Source organism: Scophthalmus maximus, chromosome 13 (assembly GCF_022379125.1).
Source record: "Scophthalmus maximus strain ysfricsl-2021 chromosome 13, ASM2237912v1, whole genome shotgun sequence".
NCBI lineage: Eukaryota > Metazoa > Chordata > Actinopteri > Pleuronectiformes > Scophthalmidae > Scophthalmus > Scophthalmus maximus.
In genome coordinates, this window is record NC_061527.1 from 11181270 (window position 1) to 11202803 (window position 21534).

General features: G+C 43.5%; 1 protein-coding gene across 23 annotated transcripts in view; it reads right to left on the minus strand.

The window, feature by feature from the left end:
• adgrl2a (adhesion G protein-coupled receptor L2a) overlaps positions 1-21534 on the minus strand; it is a 93270-nt gene that overhangs the window by 21093 nt on the left and 50643 nt on the right. For 15 of the 23 annotated variants that reach the window (XR_004795738.2, XM_035648180.2, XM_035648178.2 and 12 more), the window contains exons 5-10: positions 17244-17258; positions 15321-16121; positions 4403-4699; positions 3576-3679; positions 2689-2874; positions 2042-2080 (exon numbers count right to left, since the gene is read on the minus strand). Coding sequence is in view for 22 of the 23 variants with exons in the window: in XM_035648180.2 (XP_035504073.1) it covers positions 2042-2080; positions 2689-2874; positions 3576-3679; positions 4403-4699; positions 15321-16121; positions 17244-17258 (1442 nt within the window). In the remaining variant the exon portion in view is untranslated. The remainder of the gene's footprint in view (positions 1-2041; positions 2081-2688; positions 2875-3575; positions 3680-4402; positions 4700-15320; positions 16122-17243; positions 17259-21534) is intronic. The other 8 variants (XM_035648182.2, XM_035648181.2, XM_035648186.2 and 5 more) reach the window with 3 other exon arrangements.

Below are 21534 nucleotides of genomic sequence, written 5' to 3' on the forward strand. Positions count from 1 at the left end.
AGAGAATACAAACGCACACAACAATACTTGAGTAACTCGGAAGAACAGGAGGAGAAAAAAAAAAAATAAGTTACAAGCATAAAGCGGTGACATGCAGACACGGAAATGAAATGCCGTGCTTGAAGAATAACATCTGTTGGGATTAAAATGAACATAAGAAAAAAATAAAGAAGCAAAGGAAAACATGTTGTGTATATGTATATTTATATGTATATATATATATATATATAGATATAGGAACAATTAAAAAAAGATATTTAATGGATTAGAAAGAAATTCTTTTTTGAAACTCTATTGATCATGATGAAGAAACGAAGAAGAGACGCAGAGGAACAGGAGCATCATTGACGTTGGCGCGGATTCAGTTTCTTTTTCGAGGACACTGGTGTATTGAGCCAATCGGGTCTGTCCAATAACAAGATGTGAAGAGATGGCCTGATGGAAGTCAAGGTACCAAAAGCTCCAGATTCTCTAATTGCAAAAAAGAGCTCATCACTCGGCATCTAGGAACTTTTCTTTTCTTTAACTTTTGACCCGCTCAACTGCACAGTAAGTCATGCGGTCTCCCTGCAGAAAAAAGAAACCCCTAATAAAATGTATGCAAAATAAAATCCTCTTCTTTTTTTTTTTCTTTTTTTAAGTGAACTGTCTCCTCCATGCTCACATTTTTCCTTGTGCACATTGTCTACCTCGACACTGGGATTTCTTCAGGAAATGACAATCAAATCATTGGGTCTAATCAGGTCATCAGTGCAGACGGCGGCTGGTGGTGGGGGGGGGGGGGGGGGGTTGCTAATGTGATGTCAGATGTCGGATACTGCCTACTCAACAATCTGTGTCCCCAGATCCTCTCTGGCTCTCATTTGTCCAATAAGTGCCGTCGTTTACATTGACCAGCCCCTCTCTCATACCGTCACTACCTCTGACTTCAAAATGGACATGTTGTGACATTAAAAACCAAAGTGATGATGTGACACTAAATATGCGTGTGCGTTTTTTTCTTTCTTCTCTTCCTTTTCCCTCTTTTCTTTTTATGAGCGCACGGCCATTGACTGGCTAATTAGCTCGATCCATTTTAATACCCTCCCAAAGGAGAGATGTGGATTGTGGGGGTGACTTTGGTGGCAGGTGTAGGACAATGAGCTCCCTAAAGGTAGAAAGATATATATGGAGAAAAATACATGGATGTGTGAGTCTAACCTGACAGCATTCAATGAAACCTATTTGACCTGGACGTACCCTATTAACAAGACAGAGCTACAGATGTGCAACCTCTAACAGACAAACGACTTCCATGACCTCAAACTTATGTCCTTGTGAGACAGGAACCACAATTTTTTTCGCATTGCATGCGATGAAAGGTCAGGTCACAGTCCTTGGAAAAATAAAATTGGTTTGACTAAATCAGTGAATTCAGTTAGATGCAGTAATCCGGGGTGTTTTACACAGAAGAGAGTTCTCATAAAAAAAAGCAAAAAATTGTAACAAAACAACAGCAAATGAATAATGAGAGGAATGTAAGTACAAGATGTCCGTTTGTGTTGTGGTATTATGCATCCAGGCGTGCAGTCTTGACTAAACACTTAGAAAATATACAGGAGGGAAAAAAATAAATAAATACACCATTGCTGTCAACGCAGAGGGGGGGAAACACGCACACGCGCGCACACACACACACACACACACACACACACACACACACACACACACACACACACACACACACACACACACACACACACACACACACACACACACAGACACAGAGACACACACATATACATCCATGAAAAGACGCCACTTCAGTAATTGGAGATGACTTCTCTTTGACTGAGAAAGCACATTGGGTACAATTGTGTCTGTGTGTACGGCAATTACTCGGGGAAAAGGAAAAAACAACAAAAACAAAGCAGGAAGCACAGGGAGGAGGGAGAACATGACAGTGCAGAGGACATGCTGTTGTAACTGTGGGCCGGGGCATGAACAGGAACAGGGGAGGGGGCAGCAGCAAGAAGAGTGGGCGGAAGCATTGCTCCAGTACCTTCATGTACGCCCTGCATGTCCTTTCTCGTTTTTGAAGCTTTTTTATTAGAAAAGAAAAAAAAAAAAAAAAGAGCAGATAAAAATAGACACATAATTTGCACAAGTTAATGAGCTCAGGTAAAGGCTTTTTGTAGAAAACAAGGTCCTGACTAACTATTCAGTCATGGTTGCGGCCAGTCTCATTGGCTCAGTGCCCTGGTGTGCTGCTCACCTGCTCTACAGGAAGCTTCAGGAATGAACGTGCTTTGGGCATCACATGCTGCATTAAAGTATGGCCATCACCCCAAATGTACGGACATACCGCCATGGATACAGATGCCTGCTCCTTGTCAAGAGTCTAAAATGATTTTTGTTTTTGTTTCTCTCACAGCCCCTCCTCACTTTGAGGAGAAAGGGAGAAAGGGACACACTCTCTGTGACAAACAATAACAGCTACAGACTGTATTTCTACATTGTTTTGGGGGAGCGGAATAAAATTCTGCATTAGTCACGGCAAAGATAAGCACCTAAGAGGCTGTAAGCTCCGACTGCAGAGTGATTCGGCAAGAGATCATTTGTGAGAAAGTGGAGCTGGATGAGGTATTTAACGGAAAACAGTACACTTTCATCCAGGCTCGTTTTTCTTTTTCTGGTGGATGCAGTTACCTTGTTGAAACTCCGCCCTGCAGAATCCTTCTCGCTGGGCCTGAGCTCCTGCAGCTGAGCATCCAGGATGTCCACCAGCTGCTCCATCAGGCGCACGGAGGAGCTGACGTCCCCGGCGAAGATGGGGCCTTTGGTGTGCTTGGCCAACTCGTTTGCCAAGTTAGCTGCGTTCTCGCCGCTGCGAATCTGCGGGGAGGCGAGTGAACGAGGCTCACAAGAAAAGCAAAGGAGACGGACTCGGATGGTTCTTTGCAGCCGCGTGTCTGACATCAAATCACACTTGGATGAGTCCTTGAAATGCCATTTATGAAAAGAGGGTTTTATGTTTTCTTCACACGGGAGACGTTGCCATGGCAGCAGTTTTTTTTACTGTGTGGTAAGTTCAAAAAAACCAAACTGGTAAAAGTGAGATGCTTTTAGAATATAGAACATTATACTCAGGGTAGGGAAATAAGAATGGTTAATGTGACTTGGAGGCAAATACATTTTTGAAAAGCTGGGTCAAATTAAAGGCATATCATTACATGTGCCGCTAATATACACAGTATCCATCTCTTTTTTTATATACTGTTTGTGTCCCACTTTCCCTTCCCTTGTCTACAATTTCAATTCATATACTCTCCTCCGCAGTGTTTTTGTCGTCGTACGAAACTCATGTCAAAGTCCTCTTTTCCAGACTTCTTTCATAATGTCTTTCCCAAATTCAGCTTTCAAGCTAATCTGACCCAGATTTACTGCCACCCCTTGTAACAGTGAATTAGTTATTTCTGGTTTGAACTCTTTCCTGAGGACGCGTTTCCATTATTTTGTCCACCCTCTCTCTCTCTGTTTTTGTGAGAAACACATTCTACTTAGAAGGAAAACAGTAAGGCATTGCCCACACAAACCTTCTGGGCGACTTGGTTGACCCAGTGGGAGGTACAGTTGCTGAGATCAGGGCCCTTCGGGTGCCAGGCCCCAGTGGAGAGGACACATAAATAAGAGGCTGTGCCTGACAGGGAAAACAAGCAGAGTAGTCAAATCAAATCTTATTTATATTCCCACGAGGTCTTTTACAGGGCAACAAAGGCCAAGGATAGAAATTTAAAAAAAAAAAAAGAAATCGAGAAGAAATTGCACACAAACAACATACTTACAAGACGCAGATGTTGTAATATCCTACAAATAGCCACAACGTCTGCTTGTGTATATTGCACACAAATATCAGCCAAGACAGATTTAGTTTTTTTCACTGTTATTCTGGAAAGTCTGCTAAAATGCTGTTGGGGGAAAGATTAAACTGACATTGTTGGATACAGTGAACTCCAAACACATAGAGTCACAAATGTTTGTAATAAAAAAAAAAGCTAAAAAAAATTATGAAAAGAAATCAACAGCTCGTTGTGCCTGTTTTTGCTCCAACATCATAACATTTTATCCCCTCGTAATTAGCCCTTATTTCACGCACAGTCAAATGAGGGCTCATGTCTCCCCGCGAGCTCAGAGAGAGAAAGGCAACGCAGTCGGTACAGATTTCTTAATCATGCTTCGACCTGGAATGACACCGATAAAACCGAACACCATTACTGTTTTCACTGCACCCACTGAAACATCATTGTGTGCCAGAATATCAGACAGATCCAACAAACTCACAGGACACCTCAGGTCACATTGAAAGCAGTGTGTGTGTGTGTGTGTGTGTGTGTGTGTGTGGGGGGGGGGCGTGGCTGTTTACCTCGGGTTCCCTTGGGGCACGGTCGCTCCACCAGCATGCCCCTCTGGGTCTGAGGCCATGTTATGTCTCTTTTCTCGGTGGCTTCGCAGAAGCGCTCCGGCAGCGGGAAGGACTCCAGGGGTGGAGGGGAAGTAGTCTGTGGAATCCCAGGAGGCGGCCTGGGCGCTCCCCTGCTGCCCTCCTTCAGCCCTGTTGTGGCAGTGGCGTTGGCCACACCCCGGTGCGCCGTGGTTGTGGTGGTGGTGGTTGTAGTTCTCGGAGGCTGAGCGGACGTGGTGACTTCTGACAGCGGCGGAGCTGTGAACAGAGGGATCGCGAGTTACATGTGGGGCGGAGCGGTATTACGCGAAGGTGAAAACGTCGTTGCCTCCTCATAGAGTGGAGTTTGATTGTCACCGGGACACATGTTTATGAGTCTTTCTGAAAGAAACACGACGCAGTGCCTGGAATAAAAACCAAATTGTAGTATCGCCTGCGGTGGCAGTGTGAGGTTGACTCATTAGTGCGGCACCCCTGATGTGGATTATATCACGTATTATGGTATGAATTCTTTAGCTGGTATTCAAACCTTGACCTTCTGGTGGGCTGATGCCCACAAAAATCTAATGGCGCGCCCAGTGAGGACCGTTCCAAATCTTTTATCCCTGAAAATGTTCAACGCTGTAATGCTTATACATCGAAGTATCCTGTCGTGTAAATTGCCGCTATGTGCTTTTGTGCAACAAGCGTATTTGCCTTCCCGTTGACTATGGCTTACCCAAGGCACTCAGTCAGCAGTGAACAAGACAATAATTACAGTAACGTCCTCCTGCATGGCAATCATTCTTGCCTGGGAGAGGTTCGTGGCATGGCTGATTAAATTTCACCGGCGCAACGCAGAACCTGCGAGTGTGGCAGTGGTGCCGGAACCTTCGGTTTACATTTGCTTTTTTCCCCAACAACTCTGACTCTGATAAAACAGGTGTGCAGTAACTCATGCAGTGCCCCGGGCAAAGACAATATGTTGCAGGAGGGGGGGGGGGGGGGCGACGACGACACATACTGCTCTCCTTACATTTAACATGAACCACTGAGGAAAAGACATTTTTCATGTCAGATGTGTGAGCAGCACTGTAATTACATATCGTAAAAGTGGAACAGAAGGGAGTTTCCATAGAGGAAAGGTTGATATACACAAAACTATTTTGTAGAAATCTACTTCACAACTCCGAGTGACAAAATAAAGCGTACCCCCCACCCGTGAAAGAAAAGGAAAAGCTACATCAGTCAAAGGGGCTCTGATTGCAATGCAATGCACATACTGAATCTAATCACATTTGAGCACTTTGATTTCCTCCATTAGGCTGCCTGCGGAGCATGCAGAGAATGTGAAGAGGTGCTGTTACACTGCTCGAGCTGAGCACTGTCGTTCTCAGTAGTACCGCCGCTTGTGAAAACACCGAAGAGACAAAGAGAGGAGGGAGTCAGAGGCAGGACGGGGGGGAAGAGAGAGAGAGAGAGAGAGAGAGAGAGAGGTGGGGGGAAATGATGCACACAAAGAAAAGGATGACAGGAAAATTCAGAAACAAATGTGGTCAAGTCGGAGAAAGGAGAAGACAGTTGCTGTCGTCCAGTGGATTGGAGGAGCTGCTCACACTGGATAATGGGTCAGACTGAAAGCAACTGCCAAACACACACACACACACACACACACACACACACACACACACACACACACACACACACACACACACACACACACACACACACACACACACACACACACACACACACACACACACACACACACACACACACACACACACACACACACACACACACACACACACACACACACACACAAGCATGTGACATGAACGTGTACACAGCTGACTGGCTGTTTTGACACTGAGCTGAAGGCAGATCTGGCTGGCTGGCTTCACCTTAGCCTCCTCCCCCCCCCCCCCCCCCCCCCCCCCCCACCTGCATCCTTTAACGCAGCGGTGAAATTCTCGGCTGCTCGTCCTGTCACAGCGGTGGAGAGAGAAACCTGTGCTTAGTGTCCTTTCAGCACTAGCATTTAGCTGCCTGGGAGAAATGCCGGTCTCTATTCTGCACCAATTCCCCACTATTGCGATAACCCTTGGTTTCATTCCTCTTCCCGTGACTCACCCAGAAGACTCACAGAGGTGAAAGTAAAAAAAACAAAAAAAAAACCCTTGCACATTTCACACTACAGCATGAAATGTTGCAGGAAATGAAAGTGTGTCAACATAGCGAGTAAATTATGATCATTGTTTCTATTTAAACATCTGGGTCAGAGTTGCCTGGCAAACCTCCAGAAGATTCCCCCAGAAACCGCGGGGGCCCTTTGTAGGTTTCTCATTTCCAAAAGTATGAAAGATGATAACGATAAGAGCCCAGTCTCTATGGGTGGGAATTTTAGAATCCAGACAGAAATAAAATGAATATCAATCACTGTTCGGCCGCTCGATGCAAGATAAAGGGCTCGCGACTACAGCCGATAAATCAAAGAGGCATCTGCTGTGATCCAGGAACATTCCTTCAGCATGTCAACTAACAACTGTATCTTGTCTACACTCCTCACCCGAGACGGCTGCCTGTCGCGGCTTGCTGGGACGTCGAGCTCCGAGCTCTAGTTACAACATGTACAATGACATTTCTTTGAAGTCTTTTTTTTTTTTTAACTGGCTACCTGCTATCAGCAGCGAAACTGTGGAGGTAATTAATGTTCGACTCGGTTAATACAAGGCTAGAACTAATGGGTTTGGCTCTCCTAAAGCTTTGGAGGGGGATTGGCCCACGGCGAAATGGATGGCTCTGGCTTTGGGAAAAAGGGGTGCGATGTGGATTTGCTGACCCAATGTCTGCGCTGCAGCAGACAGAATAGAAAAAAAAAAAAAGAAAATCCTGCGCTGGCATTGCTAAAAGCTGTTGCTCTCGGCGCGTACCATCAGCTGTACATTAAAGAGCTTCATTAACAAGAGACGTTATGAAAAAGGACATAAGTAGGAGGGCTGAAATAATCCCGTCGGGAGGTTTCATTTCATGTTTGTGATGCAAACTAATCCTCTTTCCTGTGTGACAAAAAAAGAGGCTAATGTGAGTGCGGGCTATGCTTCGCAGAGAGATCCGTGCAGAAACAATGCAGCCTGCCTGACCGCTGCTGTTCCATGCGTACATATGCGTGTCAGCCCGTAATCCTGCCCGCAACACAATAATCTTATTACCTTTGTGACACAGCTCGGTTTAATTTAATCCAATGAAAGCTGCGAGGAGTCAACCCGCAGGTATTAAAAAGGGTCACTCCTGCCGGGCAGTCACTTCCTCACATACATGCCCAAATGGACACGTTCATACTGTGGGTCTCGACTGAGAGGGAATGCGTACTGATCCGTTGGAAGTGATGCTGCTGCTGCTGCTGCTGCTGCTGCAGTTTCCATACCTTTTGGGACGCACAACACGGACCAAATATCTCTGTTCTCCACCGTGGAAACACGAGCCCGCCGCCGCTGAATACCGTGCAATATTCCTTTGATTATGACGAAAGGAGCAAATCCCACGTTTGGGCTATATAGGACAGGCTCCTTGATTATTATGTCTCTGCTGCACTCAGCCCGGGGGGAACCTTCAATTAGCTGTCACAGAGTGAGCGCATGCAGAGTTATCCTCCAAAGCACCCCGAACGGTCGGGAATACACTTATTCCTAACCTGTTTGTGTGATTCCGCGCCCGCGCATCGCCGCACCTGACTGTACCCCAGTGGTCCTGTTATTACCACTGGGGTTAGAGGGTCTCGGATTGGTGACAGACAGTGAGACAGGAACCCAGGAGAGGAGCGTGGCTTTTTTTTTTTTCGAGTTTTGGCAGAGCACATGCACACACGTCAGCTTTTCACACACACACACACACAACCTCCACACACAACCACGCATGCCCAGATGAGCCATTACCAGGACTCAGTAGTCATGCCGGGCTGACAAATGAAAACTGACAGCGTGTGTGTCTTTCATATTACGCGTAATGGCTTCACTCTTAGTCGGCACCGCATGGTTGTTCATCGGGCTAATGTTTCAAACACATTCTCAGGTGCTGTTTACCCTGCGTAACGGAACGCACATTTAGCACTTATTGTAGGCAATTTGCCACATCAAAAGTTAAAATAATTATTAGATCTCACCCTTTCCCTCCTATCGCATGGGATAATGTCATGGTGATCTCAAGGTCGCTAAGGAGATTTACCTATTTGCTCCCATTTCCGCAGGATATGCATTTTTTGTGCAAAAGTTCCAAAAATGATCTGAAACCTCAAGCAATTCAAAGTGTGTTTGTGCCGTTATGAAGGGGGGGGGGGGCATGCTCAGTCTTTGTGCGGTAACCAAGAAAATATGGTGGGTGGACAATAAATGAATAACCCACCAGTTTTCAAGTCATTCGGCGGAGTGTGGATTAATTGAAATACGGTGTTGAGATGTGAAAAACAAACAAGGAGTAAATTATCCCCCCCTCTGCTAACGCCGCCACTGAAACATCTCCGTTTCAAACACGCACTCGCTCGGTACTCTCTAGATGCTGCCCTCGCTCATGGAAATGGAGCTGTTCTTGAGTATGAAATAGCTCGATGATTCATAATACATTTGCGATGCATTTTGATATCTCCCAATAATAACAATAATACACAAAGGAAATTGGATTACACGTCTTTCACTCCGTGCCGCATTTGTCGCTGTGCAGGGGGGAACATGGCATATGATTGCTTGTGCATCAGCAGTAAATATGAAGAAAGCGGAGAGAAAATTCGTATAATTTCCCACGAGTCATCTCCTTGTGAGGGTGTGCACAGTGTACGTCCATGTCGCGGGGAACAAAACCTAATGGCTGGATTATGTTATGTACTGCTGTGTCCAATATTTCTCTTTCCCACAACACAAACACATTGATTCACACGGACAAAGGCAGACAGTCAGTCAGAGTGCACTCCCACACATGCACTTGCAAGCACAGACATTCTTCTAAACACATGTACACATTCACGTACACGCTCACACACAAAATGACACCAAAGTATAGAGAACAGACACAGCAGCTGCCAGACACCAGCCTGCCCCCCCCTCTCCTTGCAGCTCTTTCGGTACAGTACGTGCCTCAAATTTCAAGCATTAACTCTTAAGTGTGCCAAGCGGACTGATATTTAATGCTGTGCACACAGGAGGGTGTCTATTTCAGGGCTGTTCATACACACTGGCACACAGATTTACATTCACACGTTAACACAGCTGTGCAGCACAAATAAAGCAGAGTCGAGCGAGGCCACATAAACGCAGATTAGAGGAACGGACTCGCAAAGACACAGAAACCAGCCCTGGGTGAAAGGAACCTCCTCAAAGACGCGTGTCAGGGAGCTGCGCGGTGGGCTGCGGAGGTGGGGTTTGAGTAATACTTCTTTTAATATGCCTTGTTTCAGGCTGATCGACTGTAATCAAACAAGAGCCTGTGGAGCCCTTTGGCTACACGGCTCAGCGTAACCAAAATCACACCCCTCCTCTCTCTTTCATGTCAAGCATCTCTTTGTGACGCTCTAAATCATAACCCCGGGTTTGTGCTGTTGCCCACATACTTGTACGCTGTCAGCAGATCATTTGGCCACGCTGTGCACAGCAGTTCAACACCAGCGGGCAAGACGTTCCTGGAGAAGGGGTAACTAGCAGCTCGGGACTACGAGGAAATCATTATCTTGAGGTGTGTTCTTTTGGATGAAGGGATGAAATGAGCTTCCTGGACTGGCAACAACTGGCCCTCCTGTCTCATGATGCCCGGCGCTGGAGGAGCGGCAGAGATCATGATCGGATTTCAGAGGAAACAGGTGACCCAGTGACCTCATGTGCTGAATAGCCTTTACTGCCACCAGACACCAGGGTGGTTAGGTATTATCCCACGATGTAATATCAGAGACACTGTGAACAAGACTGTAAATCCCCATCGTGGGATTTCCCCTCTTTTTATCGCCCCGGTTAAATTCACCCCCCCTATATCGTAACCAAGAATGAGACCAGTGGGTCATGGTGTAGACGGAACAGCGTCACACTGTGTCATAAAACGGCTGCTAAAGATGCTATATGGGAGAAATAAAGACCCGAGGCTGGCATATAGGGAGATACAATAGTCCAGCAGTTAAGGGGAATGCCTTTTGTTGATGATACACCCCCCATAGTATCTTAACATCGGACAAATTCAAAGATCCAAGGAGCTTTAAGCGCTATAAAATAAAAAATGAAGGAACCAGTTGAATCCCTGCTAGGGAAGCGGCACACAAGCTTAAAGTCATCTCATGTTAAACAACAACATCCAAACATCATTTTTCACGTCCACTCCGAGCTGTTTGGTGCATATTGCCGTTTACAGTGTGGTGTTTGATTTGGTCAGTCAACATCAGTGTGAACCTGACAAATCAAACAGGATTTTATGATGAACGCGGGAAGAGCCCAGGAAAGGACCGGAAAAGAAAAGTTGCTTATCGCAGCAAGAAGCATCAGAAGCAAATCCTTAGGGGAAATTTTCATGAAGTCTGGCTCAATCCAAAGCATATGCAATTACAACAAAGACAAAAAATAAAAATCGGGATTTTTTTGTGTAATAATATCCTCTAAATATAAATATTGTTATCCTAAAAGCTGATCCACCAGTAAATGAATGTTTCGGGGTTGTGCGTGTGATCCCTGATCATCTTGTGGCTGATGGTCATCTTTGTCCTGTAGTTGTTTGTGTGTCTGTGTGTGTGTACTGTTTACCAAAGGCACAGCTAAGGATTTACTTAAACCCTCGCCATTTAGTTTGCACAGCTCTCTTCGGGCATGATTTGAACAGTCTGACCCAGACTTAAGCCCGAGAGAAGCCAAACAGACGCATATACGGTATGTGCAGGACATGTCCAGATGTAAAACCCGCTCACGGATGAATGAGGAGGAAGAGGAGGAGGAGGAGGAGGAGGAGGAGGAGGGCTGCGAAGAACAATGAGTGACATTATGGCCGAAGAAGGGAATATAGGAAAAAAAGAGGAGAGAGAAAGAGTGACCAAAGAGAGAAAGACAGACAGACAAAGGCTGTGATAGAGAGATAATGAAAGAGAGAGCGATGGAAGCAGACAGAAAAAAGAAATGGCAAGAACGAGAATATGACAGGAGGAAAAAAAGAAAAAAGGTGATTTTCCACACCAATACACTCTCCTTTCACACCGCTGTCCACTTGGGCAGCTGACAGAGGGTTGGAAAGAGGGAGAAAAAGAGAGAGCGAGAGAAGGGGGGGGGGTTGCTGTCAAGGCAAACAAACAAATTGGCCGTTTTTAAGAGATCCTGATCCCTCCTCCTGCACCGTTGTCCACCAAGTAGCAGCCCGAAGTCCCTGCCATTTTACCTGGCCACCGGAGAAGGCTGTGGAAGCTTCACGTTGACGTTGAAAGTGTCCCTCTTCTCTTTTTCTTCTCTCTAAATGTTGCCACGCATGAGTCGACGTCTGCGTAGGCACCGCAGACGACACAAATGAATCGTGGTGGCGCTTGTTCAAGAGTGGTATATTCATCAGACCGGAGGAGGTATGGGCTCTCTGGGGCGGCCGCTTACGCACACCACTCGCAAGCATCTGTACCAGCTGAGCATTTTTGCATTGTTAAGCACTTTCATAACACACGACTACGGGGCATTGTGTTGACCACATGCAGAGTTTTGTGAGCTAATTGGCAAGTCGCGTCACTGAGCCGCACCTTATAATTTAAAACAAATTGGGTCATTCTCTTCCTTACGACCCCCACGTGCAAATGCGTAATTTGAGGGCGCAGCAAAGATTGAAACTGTATGCAAATGTATTGACATTTGAACAATTAGAGAGGAGGTCTTGATTTGTGTGGGTGTTAACTGCAGCGCTGGGGGCTTTTGTATGGAAGTGATTCGGAATATAATTTTGCAACGAGGGATAAATAAAAGACTCACCTGTGTCCCATCGTTCTGTTTGTGCATACTTCTGGTAAAAAAATAGCTTTTGATATGCTTACTCAGTGGTTTGAGACCACATTTTAGAGCTTGGCATGAATGAACGGTCAACAGAAATGGGTGCATAATGGTTTTTTCTCTGGGAATACCTCATTTAAATCAATTTAATCATCTCATTTACAATATGCGACAAAGGAATATGTCCTTCTATGAGTTCCTATATGCAAAGAGGGGAAACAGGCGTGGAGCCATGGTTAAATGAGTGGATTATTGCGCTGTTGGTCAAAGCCAAGAGAGGGACTTACTGACCCATTTAATGTCCACTTCCAGTGGAGCCGCTTGTTGGATGTGACCCCATCTACTCCCCCATAATCCTACAAGAGATGATCTTGCCTCGACACGAGCAACGTTATTGGACTTGACAAGTACCCAACTGTCTGCCACACAGGGTCTCAGCATCGCTTTGACGTGACTGCACTTCATGACGGACCGGATCATGTGACAGACTTGTTTGTGCCTTGCTTGAAAAATCGGGATGCAAAAGGAAGTGAGAGGCGCAATGTACAATAGCAAATGCATACAGTAACGGTCTCACCCTCCACAATTTTGACTAATCCTCTGTACGTGCTTTGAAATTCTCTTGAAGAGGAAAGAATCTGTGGTTATACCTGCAGATCTTTTTTTTTTTCTTCTGAAGAGAAAAGCCAAACAATTAACACGGCTCTATCATCTGCATTAATGATCATCCACGCTCTGTTGTGTGGACAGTGCTTTCCGCATGCTAATGTACTAAGCTTTCACATGATGTGCTTAATAATTTGAGCACAGCTAAAATGTTTTTATTTTTTACTTTAAGTTTTCTTCTCTTTGGCAGAGGGCCATTTAAAACACGTACTTTCGACTTTTAACACCGCAGAAGCCTTTTGATAGCTCGTTTGAGTGCTTAGTGAAGCAGACACCGAGATATCGCAGAGAGGGCGTCCAGTGACAGCCAGAAAAAAAAGTGCCATCATTTATGTGCCAACATCAGCCATGTGGGAGGACAAGTTTATTGACATCTTGATGATCATCTTGGACCATTCTCCCTTCGACACATCAACTGCATCTCGACATACATTAGTCAGCAGCGGGGCCAGACTCATTCGTCAAGAAAAGAGTCTTTGTTGTGGATAAAATAAAGATGTGTGAATATGGGAACAAATACAGTACAGTTTCTCATAACTAGTAACTATATTTTTCCCTGTTCAAAATAATTTCTAAATATTTACTCCTAAGGCAACATTATGTGACATCACTGTGATGCACCCGATCATCAAAGTCACTGCAACTGCAGTTTCGACAACCGTTGATCTGCAGCTGCTTTCAGACGGAATGTTTCTCATGCACAGAGGCAAAAGACTCAAGAATAACTTGAATGTAGTCTTCTTTCGGAGCGTATCATTTTTGGGGCCTCCGATTTCGCTATCGGTAATCAGCGTCAATTCAACAAATGAATAAATCCATAGAGCGTGCAGCCTATCTAAACACAGCTTATTCAGAGAATCCATAACAGCCAAGCAGAAGATAAAGGGTGTTGTGGAGGCTGTTGCCTGACTGCTTGATAATCAGTTTACTGTACATAAACATATAATGCCATGCAAAGACATTCTCAGATTTATTATTATGATATTGCAGACTAGGAAATATTATGACCAAAATCACAGAAGCTGTCTGCACATTTAAGGTGCTGGTTAAATTACGCTCATTTTGAAATTCTCTGCATGAATGTATAAAATAATTTTTTTGGGCACGACTTTAATAAGGAAATTATCTGAATGGGGCATATTCCGTGGCTGTTCGCAATTAACTTGTTAAATGCAAATGTTTCATTTAAAATAATCATCTAACTTCAACCATGTTATTCAAAGTCGGAAAAATAAAACCTTTTTTTTTCTTTATCTTGTTCCTCATGGTTGTTGCATGAATAAACTCGGTTCAACTCCTGCATATAAATGCTCCTTTCAAATTTTGACTATGATCTTTGTTAAAGTCAATCTCGCCTTGGTCCCGCTAGATTGATGCTGTTCCACTGGCTGAACTGGATTTAACCACATTGGCCCAATGCCCCGTCAATACAAAATTAGACGAGCAAACACATTAATAAATATTGAGCTCTTGGATAATCTGTGAAAAGTTGCTTGACCTCCGTGGCTCATTACTGACTGCGTTGAACATTACGTGGATTTAGAACTCGGGGTATGGAGGGGATTAGGATAATTACTGTTATTATAGTCTCGGTGTAAGGACTATAGCAAGCCTAGGCTAGCCTCCACTCAGCTCTTGACAGATACATTAAAAACATAGTGTATGCTTTTTAATGATATGACCCTTAGTGATTGATCCCTCTCCCCTGTGTCTACCATCTCTTTTGCACTCAGACAGAACTTTAAATCCTAACATCCTCCTACAGAGTGTGAAATATATGTTTAAATGGCCGATGGAGATTTGCCCCAGGCGAGACTTTGCACCTGTCCAGGCATGCATGTTTCCAGAGGTGAGAGTATATTTCTCTCTCCCTGTCTTACACTGGCTAAAAAAAGGAATATGCTAGCAGGGTTCCCTGGAGCCTTAGCACCAGGGACTCAGGGAACACCTGGAAAGCAAACCTGCCCAAATCCCTGTGATACTGATCCCTTATGATATGGTAACTGGCTTTAAGGTGTTGTTTATCACAGGCCCCCCCGAGATGATTTCCTACACCTCGAAGCTTTCGGAACATATCTAGCACATATTAGAGTCTAAATTAAAAATCAGTTAGCTGTGACACTTGATACATAGATGGGGAATACCGAAGGAATATCAAAGTGCACTTGACGGCAACTAAAATCATGATTTCAGCGATGCAATCTAACGTTATTGTCGGCAGGAGAAATGACTTGGGGGGGCTAGGTTCTTACCGTGTGCTGGATCAGGTGGGCCAAACTCCAGATTGTACCTCAGGATGTAAAAATTATTCCACACATAGAGCTGGTTATCTCGCGGATTATAATCCACAGCTGCAATGTACTGGTACTGGTTTGGAAAGTGGATGTCAACGTATTCCCCACGGTTCTGTTTTGTATTGTAAATGTAGTCGATCAGGCTCTTGCTGACCTCGCTTTCATTGTCTTCATAGGTGGAGCGGACCACATACAGTACTCCGCAAACCATGAAGGCATTGGAGGCGGAGCGTTTGTCATAGGCCGTGTCCCAGGTAGCTTCAAAACGTAGGGTGTAGGGGTTCAACTGGCTGATCACCATCATGCCATTGTTCTGCTCTGTGGCATAGATCACCCACAGCCCGTTCTCATCAACCGCCAGATCAATGTCCGTTTTACCACCCCACTTGTAGGGCGACGTGTCGTGGTAGTTTGCATTGTTGATGATCGCCTCGCCACTTTTGATACGAGTTCGCAGGTCAAACTTCACTATGTTGCGCGTACGTTCCTTGTTGAAAAACACAGCCCCGTCATAGACCACAAATCCAGTCCCATCCACCCGGTGGGGCAGCTTGTAGGTGATGGTTTGTCTGGCGTTTTGGAAGTCATCCAGGGAGGAATACTCAATGAGAGTGTCTGTCCTGTAAGGAGTCCAAGGCATGAAGTAGATTTTGTCGCCGGCTTGCAGTGGGTCTTTGCACCAGGCACCAGCTTGTTGCTCCGCTTCAAATAAAAAGGAAGGATCACCGACAGCTTTCAGAGTCCCAGGACAAAGAAAAACTAGTAATGGAAGAAGAGTAGAATAAAAAAAAAAACAGGCACAGGGTTAACATGTGAAATACAAGACAATATAAAACTATATGTAATATCAATAAAATCTCTAATGTCTTCATATTGTTTTACAGGTTGTCCAAGAGGAGTGGGGACAAACACACAGTAAAGAGTGGCGATAACAGCTAACAGCTATATAGCCAATAATCACAAGCAGTATAAGGGTTTTGGTGTTGTGCATAGAAAGAAAAAAGGAAACAGGAACGTTACAAAGCATAATGTTTAAATATATAAAGAAGTCGGGAAAAAAATGAAGCTTGGCCTCATAGACATTTACTGTTGGGAATAGAACACAAATGAGGGGAAGTAGAACAGAAACAAAAATTAACAAAACGATTGGTCCTGCAAACAACAACTAAAGTCACAACAGACGGGAGAGGTTATGAGAGAGCAGGAGTCGGCAGAGTCTGCAAAATGTGTGTGTGTGCCTAGGTGTGTCTCGGTTACACACAGCTGTTTCTACGGTATATACCTGAGAGGCTTGTCATTACAAGTGGTGCAAATGTCACAACTGTTAAAATAAAAAAAAAAAAAGGAAACTTTCATTAAGGGTCTCTTGAGGTACTTTTGCTGTTGCTCTGAGGCATAGGAGGCATACGATTCAACAGAGAAAAGCAGCAAAGTGGTCAGGTGAGAATAATGGGGAGAAGAGTGAGAGAGAGGGGGGCTTGGAGAGCAAAGGGATAGTAGGAAGCAATAGCTTGAGAAAAAAAAAGGGGGGGGGGGGGGGCAAGAAACACTTGTTACCATGGCATGCTATGGAAAAGGGGAGCCAGGCAGTACGATATTCTGCTGAGTAGAAAAAGCACCCACGGAGAATGAGGAGAGGAAGCCCCTATGGACCGCAGCCAATATACCCCCATTTACATCTTTTGGCTGCTTTTTGACTTGTCTTTTTATGGCCAGCCTTACTTAGCTCGTTGCACTACATCGGCCACCAACATTACAGCTGGGGGATTCTACAGATAACGTCTGCGATGGGTTTGTACGGGCCCCCATGGAAAAATAGTTAGTTTACAACCAGATGCCACAAAACAAGGAGCTAGGGTTTGGGTCGTGTCTGTTATTTACCTTTTTGCTCCACTTCTATTTTAAGCGTTGGTAGAGAGAATGAGAGGGGTGCAAGGGGGAAAAAAGAGATTAATATGAATTAACTGTCAACGCTATGCTTACACATGAAGAAACATGTTATGAGACCTGGACAAAGACAGGTACACCTATTCAGAGAAAAGGAGGAAAGTTGAGAGAAAGTTGACACACAGCCGCCGCGGTCCTGTCTTAGAAAAATGGTCAGATTAGAAGATTGACGTTGATCTGATCACATTTTTGATCATGACTAATAGTCACAGTTGGTTTTTAGCACAGTGGTGGGTGGATTTTTTCTTTTTTTCTTTAACTAATTAACTATGTACTATATTTGATTGCATAAATCCAGTCAGGTTAAACATCTGGCATTCACAGATAAAGGAAATTTGTGTTTGATATACAGGATTCAATTATGGGATTCACATGGGAAATTATCTCCCTTTAGAAAAAGAAAAAAAAAGAAAATCATTATATGTCAATAAGCAAATTTTTCTGAAACTCAAGGCCAATCCTGTGGATATAACAGAGTAATAAAGTTTTATTTACTTTGTCACTTCAATGACATTTGTTAAAAATATTTAATATAATGTTTTACTTTGCATGACCCTGGTTTGGTTGAAAAGTCAAACCAAGTTGCTTTCAAACTGTGGTCTCATTAAATCAACCCACCACTGTAGACTGAGCCTAGTTCTGTGAAAAAATACAGCTGCATTTTTTTTGCGTATGCCTATATAATTAAAATTAAAATTAATATAATATGACATTTTAAAAAAAAGATTTCTATAATAATAAAATATGCCATTTGACCATTCAGGACCAATGTGACACCTGACATATCTGCATAATAATAATAATCAATAATCAAATGTACAGAGAAATAACAACTCAACTCTGGCCTGTAGCAGGTAATCGGTGTAAATCACTGGTAAAAAATACATTAATATTAACACTGTGTTTAATTTGTTAAGCTATTTTGTGCTTTGTAATGCAAATCCACTATAAATTAGCCAACATGGGCACATTCAAACAAGGCACTACGCTAGGAATCATTAGCCAGTCCATTAATCTGAGATGTTAGGGGCTGCTTTATAAAACATATCACAAGACTTAAAGAGACCATGGGCATCAGCATTGCATCAGCTTTTTTTTTTTTTTTTTTTACTGCAACAATGAGACTGGAAAGTGTCTTGAAAAAATATGTATGACAAGTTCACATAGATGCAAAACATATTCTTCAGAATATTCTTGTCAGGTTAGTCTGAAGCCAACGTCAGAATATCGACTGTTCGCGACAGTTCAGCTCAATGAGTCACGACTGGCCTGTTTGCTGTTCATTTAGCAAGTTGCTGACAGAATGTGAGTGACGAGAGACGAGCAATACAGAAAAGTAAATGCAGCCATTCAACAACACTTCTTAACACTATGTGAACACAAAAGCTCGAGAAAGCTATCATCACAAAACAATGGTTCAGAGCTATTTAACACAGTGTAATTTATTGAATTTAATTGCTATGAACATTATTTGACGTAAAAAGTGATTTCTTCTAATGTGGACTGATTTGGGCCATTTGCTATCGAGTGTCACTTAATCTGAGATTTATTCTTTCAACAATGCAGTAATTGATTACCTTTAAAGATGTTAATCACACAAGTAGAGACCACATACTGCAGTTATTTCTCATAGGTTGAGATTCCTAATCTTGCATTTTGGGCCAGTTTGCACTGTGGGATAACTGGAGCAATCTTAAATTAGGTTCCTCTTGAATCCTGCAACCCTCAAGCTCCAATTAGTGCAGGTTCATAAGAGAATTTGGATCTGTTGTAAATGATGAGTCTGACGTAGGCTTCAGTGGCACAAAGAAAAAAAGAAAAAAAGATTTACAAAAAATAATTCCCCACTCTCCAGAAGAAATTCAAGTGTCTTGCAGCTAACTAAGAGATCAAACAAGGATAGGAAGCAAACAAATTAACAACAGTGGTTTTCACAGAAGCTGCCTCCGCCATATGAAACAGAGGAGCCGAGGAGAGGTCAGAGAGAGGTGTGGAGCAAGTCTGGAAAGAAAAGGAGAACACACGATAGAAGACCTGATGGCGTTAGTGGAGATGGGTTAAATTGAAAGAGCAATCAGTGTGATCAGAAATCAGTCAGTGGATGAAGAGCGTGAGTCAGATAGCCGAGGAGGTTTCCTGCAGATTGCACAGGGGGAAGGGAAGAGAGTCAGACACTTTTAATATAGCAACAGTAAAACAAACAAAGGTAAGACACTTCCCAACCCAGACTAACCCTAAAGACCTAAACTTCTCCCACCAAACAAGACTTTCTAGAGCAGTGGTTCTCAAGCTGGGGGTCCTGACCCCCATGGGATCACAAGATCATTTCTGGGAGTAACCAGGTGGTTGTGAGAAAAAGTAACATTTTTGACCAGGGAATGGTTTTTAAATTAAATTGACTGTACCTGTGATTTAATTTGTCTTAGAAAAGTTTTTATTGTGGTTGTGAGAGACAAAGTGTGAATGCACATTCTGATTGGACACAAGAACCCCCCACCCCCTTCATGTTGGCACAAACAAACAATATTGGGCTTAACCAAGCAGTTATAGCCAGTTTTACTAGCTATCAAATGGAACGACTATGGAGAGGGGGGAGAAATGAATTGTGTGACCGCAGCACTGTGAAACTGTGGAAGTGCCGCCTCCAACAGAGCCCTGGGCTCTCGACAAGCTTTTGAAAAACATCAGACAGACTTTCTGCATCATTATCATCACAAACAAAGAATTATTAATTATATATTTACGCTTATTAGTCAGCGCGTTCACAATAATCACTCAAAGTCACTACCCTGTCGTTTCCTTTCTGTCTGTGATTTGCTACAATGAGGACAACTGTCTGTCTGTATGTCTGTCTGTCTATAGATCCCCTCCACTTTGTTTCAGTAATATGGACAGCGCAAAACCTACACATACACCCCATAATTTAGCCATTCTCATTTCACTGCTTCACAGCACATATGCCAAAACAATTGGACACAGGAAAAAAACGCACTAAACCACTTGCCAGCATCTACAAAATCTGCAGACAGTTTATGAGCAACAAATTAGTTTACACCTTCTGTTATGCTGGGAGGTCGTGACTCAAAAAAGTTGAGAACCACTGTTCTAGGGAGTTTCTGTTTCCATCAACTAATCATAATCTTATTATCAAGACACGATTAATCAGGTGTTCCGTCTTGATAAGCTGTCAACTAGGGACTCAGTTAGTAGCTCCAGTGTGAAATGAATGCATTGTGTTAAGACTACACTGAATAAAAATAAGGAATAGAAGTGAGTACAGAAACACCAAAGGGGACCCAAAACACATGGGGTTACAGCTTAACTTTGGTTTTCATAATCTGGCCATCACTGTCACACGGAGCTAATGCTTTGCTGGCACGAGCATGTGATGAAAAATTTAAATATTAGCAGCGGGGACTGTCTTTGCCCACTGGCACGATTGAACAGTTTCACAAGGGTTAAATAGGGATGGCAAATGTTTTTTATGTATTTATTTATTCATATATTTTTTTTTATCATTTCAATTAGCTTGCACCGAACAGGCTTGATCAAGAAAAACATCTCGTCTTTTACGTCGCCTGATTCAAACCAATGCTAGAGCCAATTCAGAGGGTGACTCAGTGAAGGCAAAATTTACATCCTTGGCTAGAAAATTGAAGATAATGTTGCTAATGAGGGCAGTTAGTGACAAGAACCAAATTATGAAGCCAAAGGGATGAAAATGGTGGAAATGTATTCAAGTTGTTGCAAAGGTCGCTTGCACAAAAAAAAAATCCAAAATTACGTGCGTGGTTATGCAACGGATTAGACAACAGAATGAATGAATTAAATACCACATAACATTCAGTCGGTGGCATGAAAAGCAACAGTTTATTACATTATATAATTTAACTGGTTCTTCTATTACATGAGACGGAGAGACTTTGAGGGGCAGCGGTTACAAGTCAAAATGAGGACACTGTCTGCAGTCCCGTCGCTGATCAGCTTAATGGGGATTTAATACGTTTTCTTGCAAAACAAAATTCTCAAGTCTTGTATCCCAGCAAATCCTGGGGATCCTAAGCTCCTGATCCACTGCAATGTTTTTAATCACAAATCTTGGTATTTGGCATATCGTCTATTGCATGTGAAAACTAGAAAAGTGTAGTAAGATCTTTGCAATGCCAACTGTAAACTGTAGTATGGGTTTGCTACGGTTTGGAAAAGCCCAGTCAATATTCCCCTG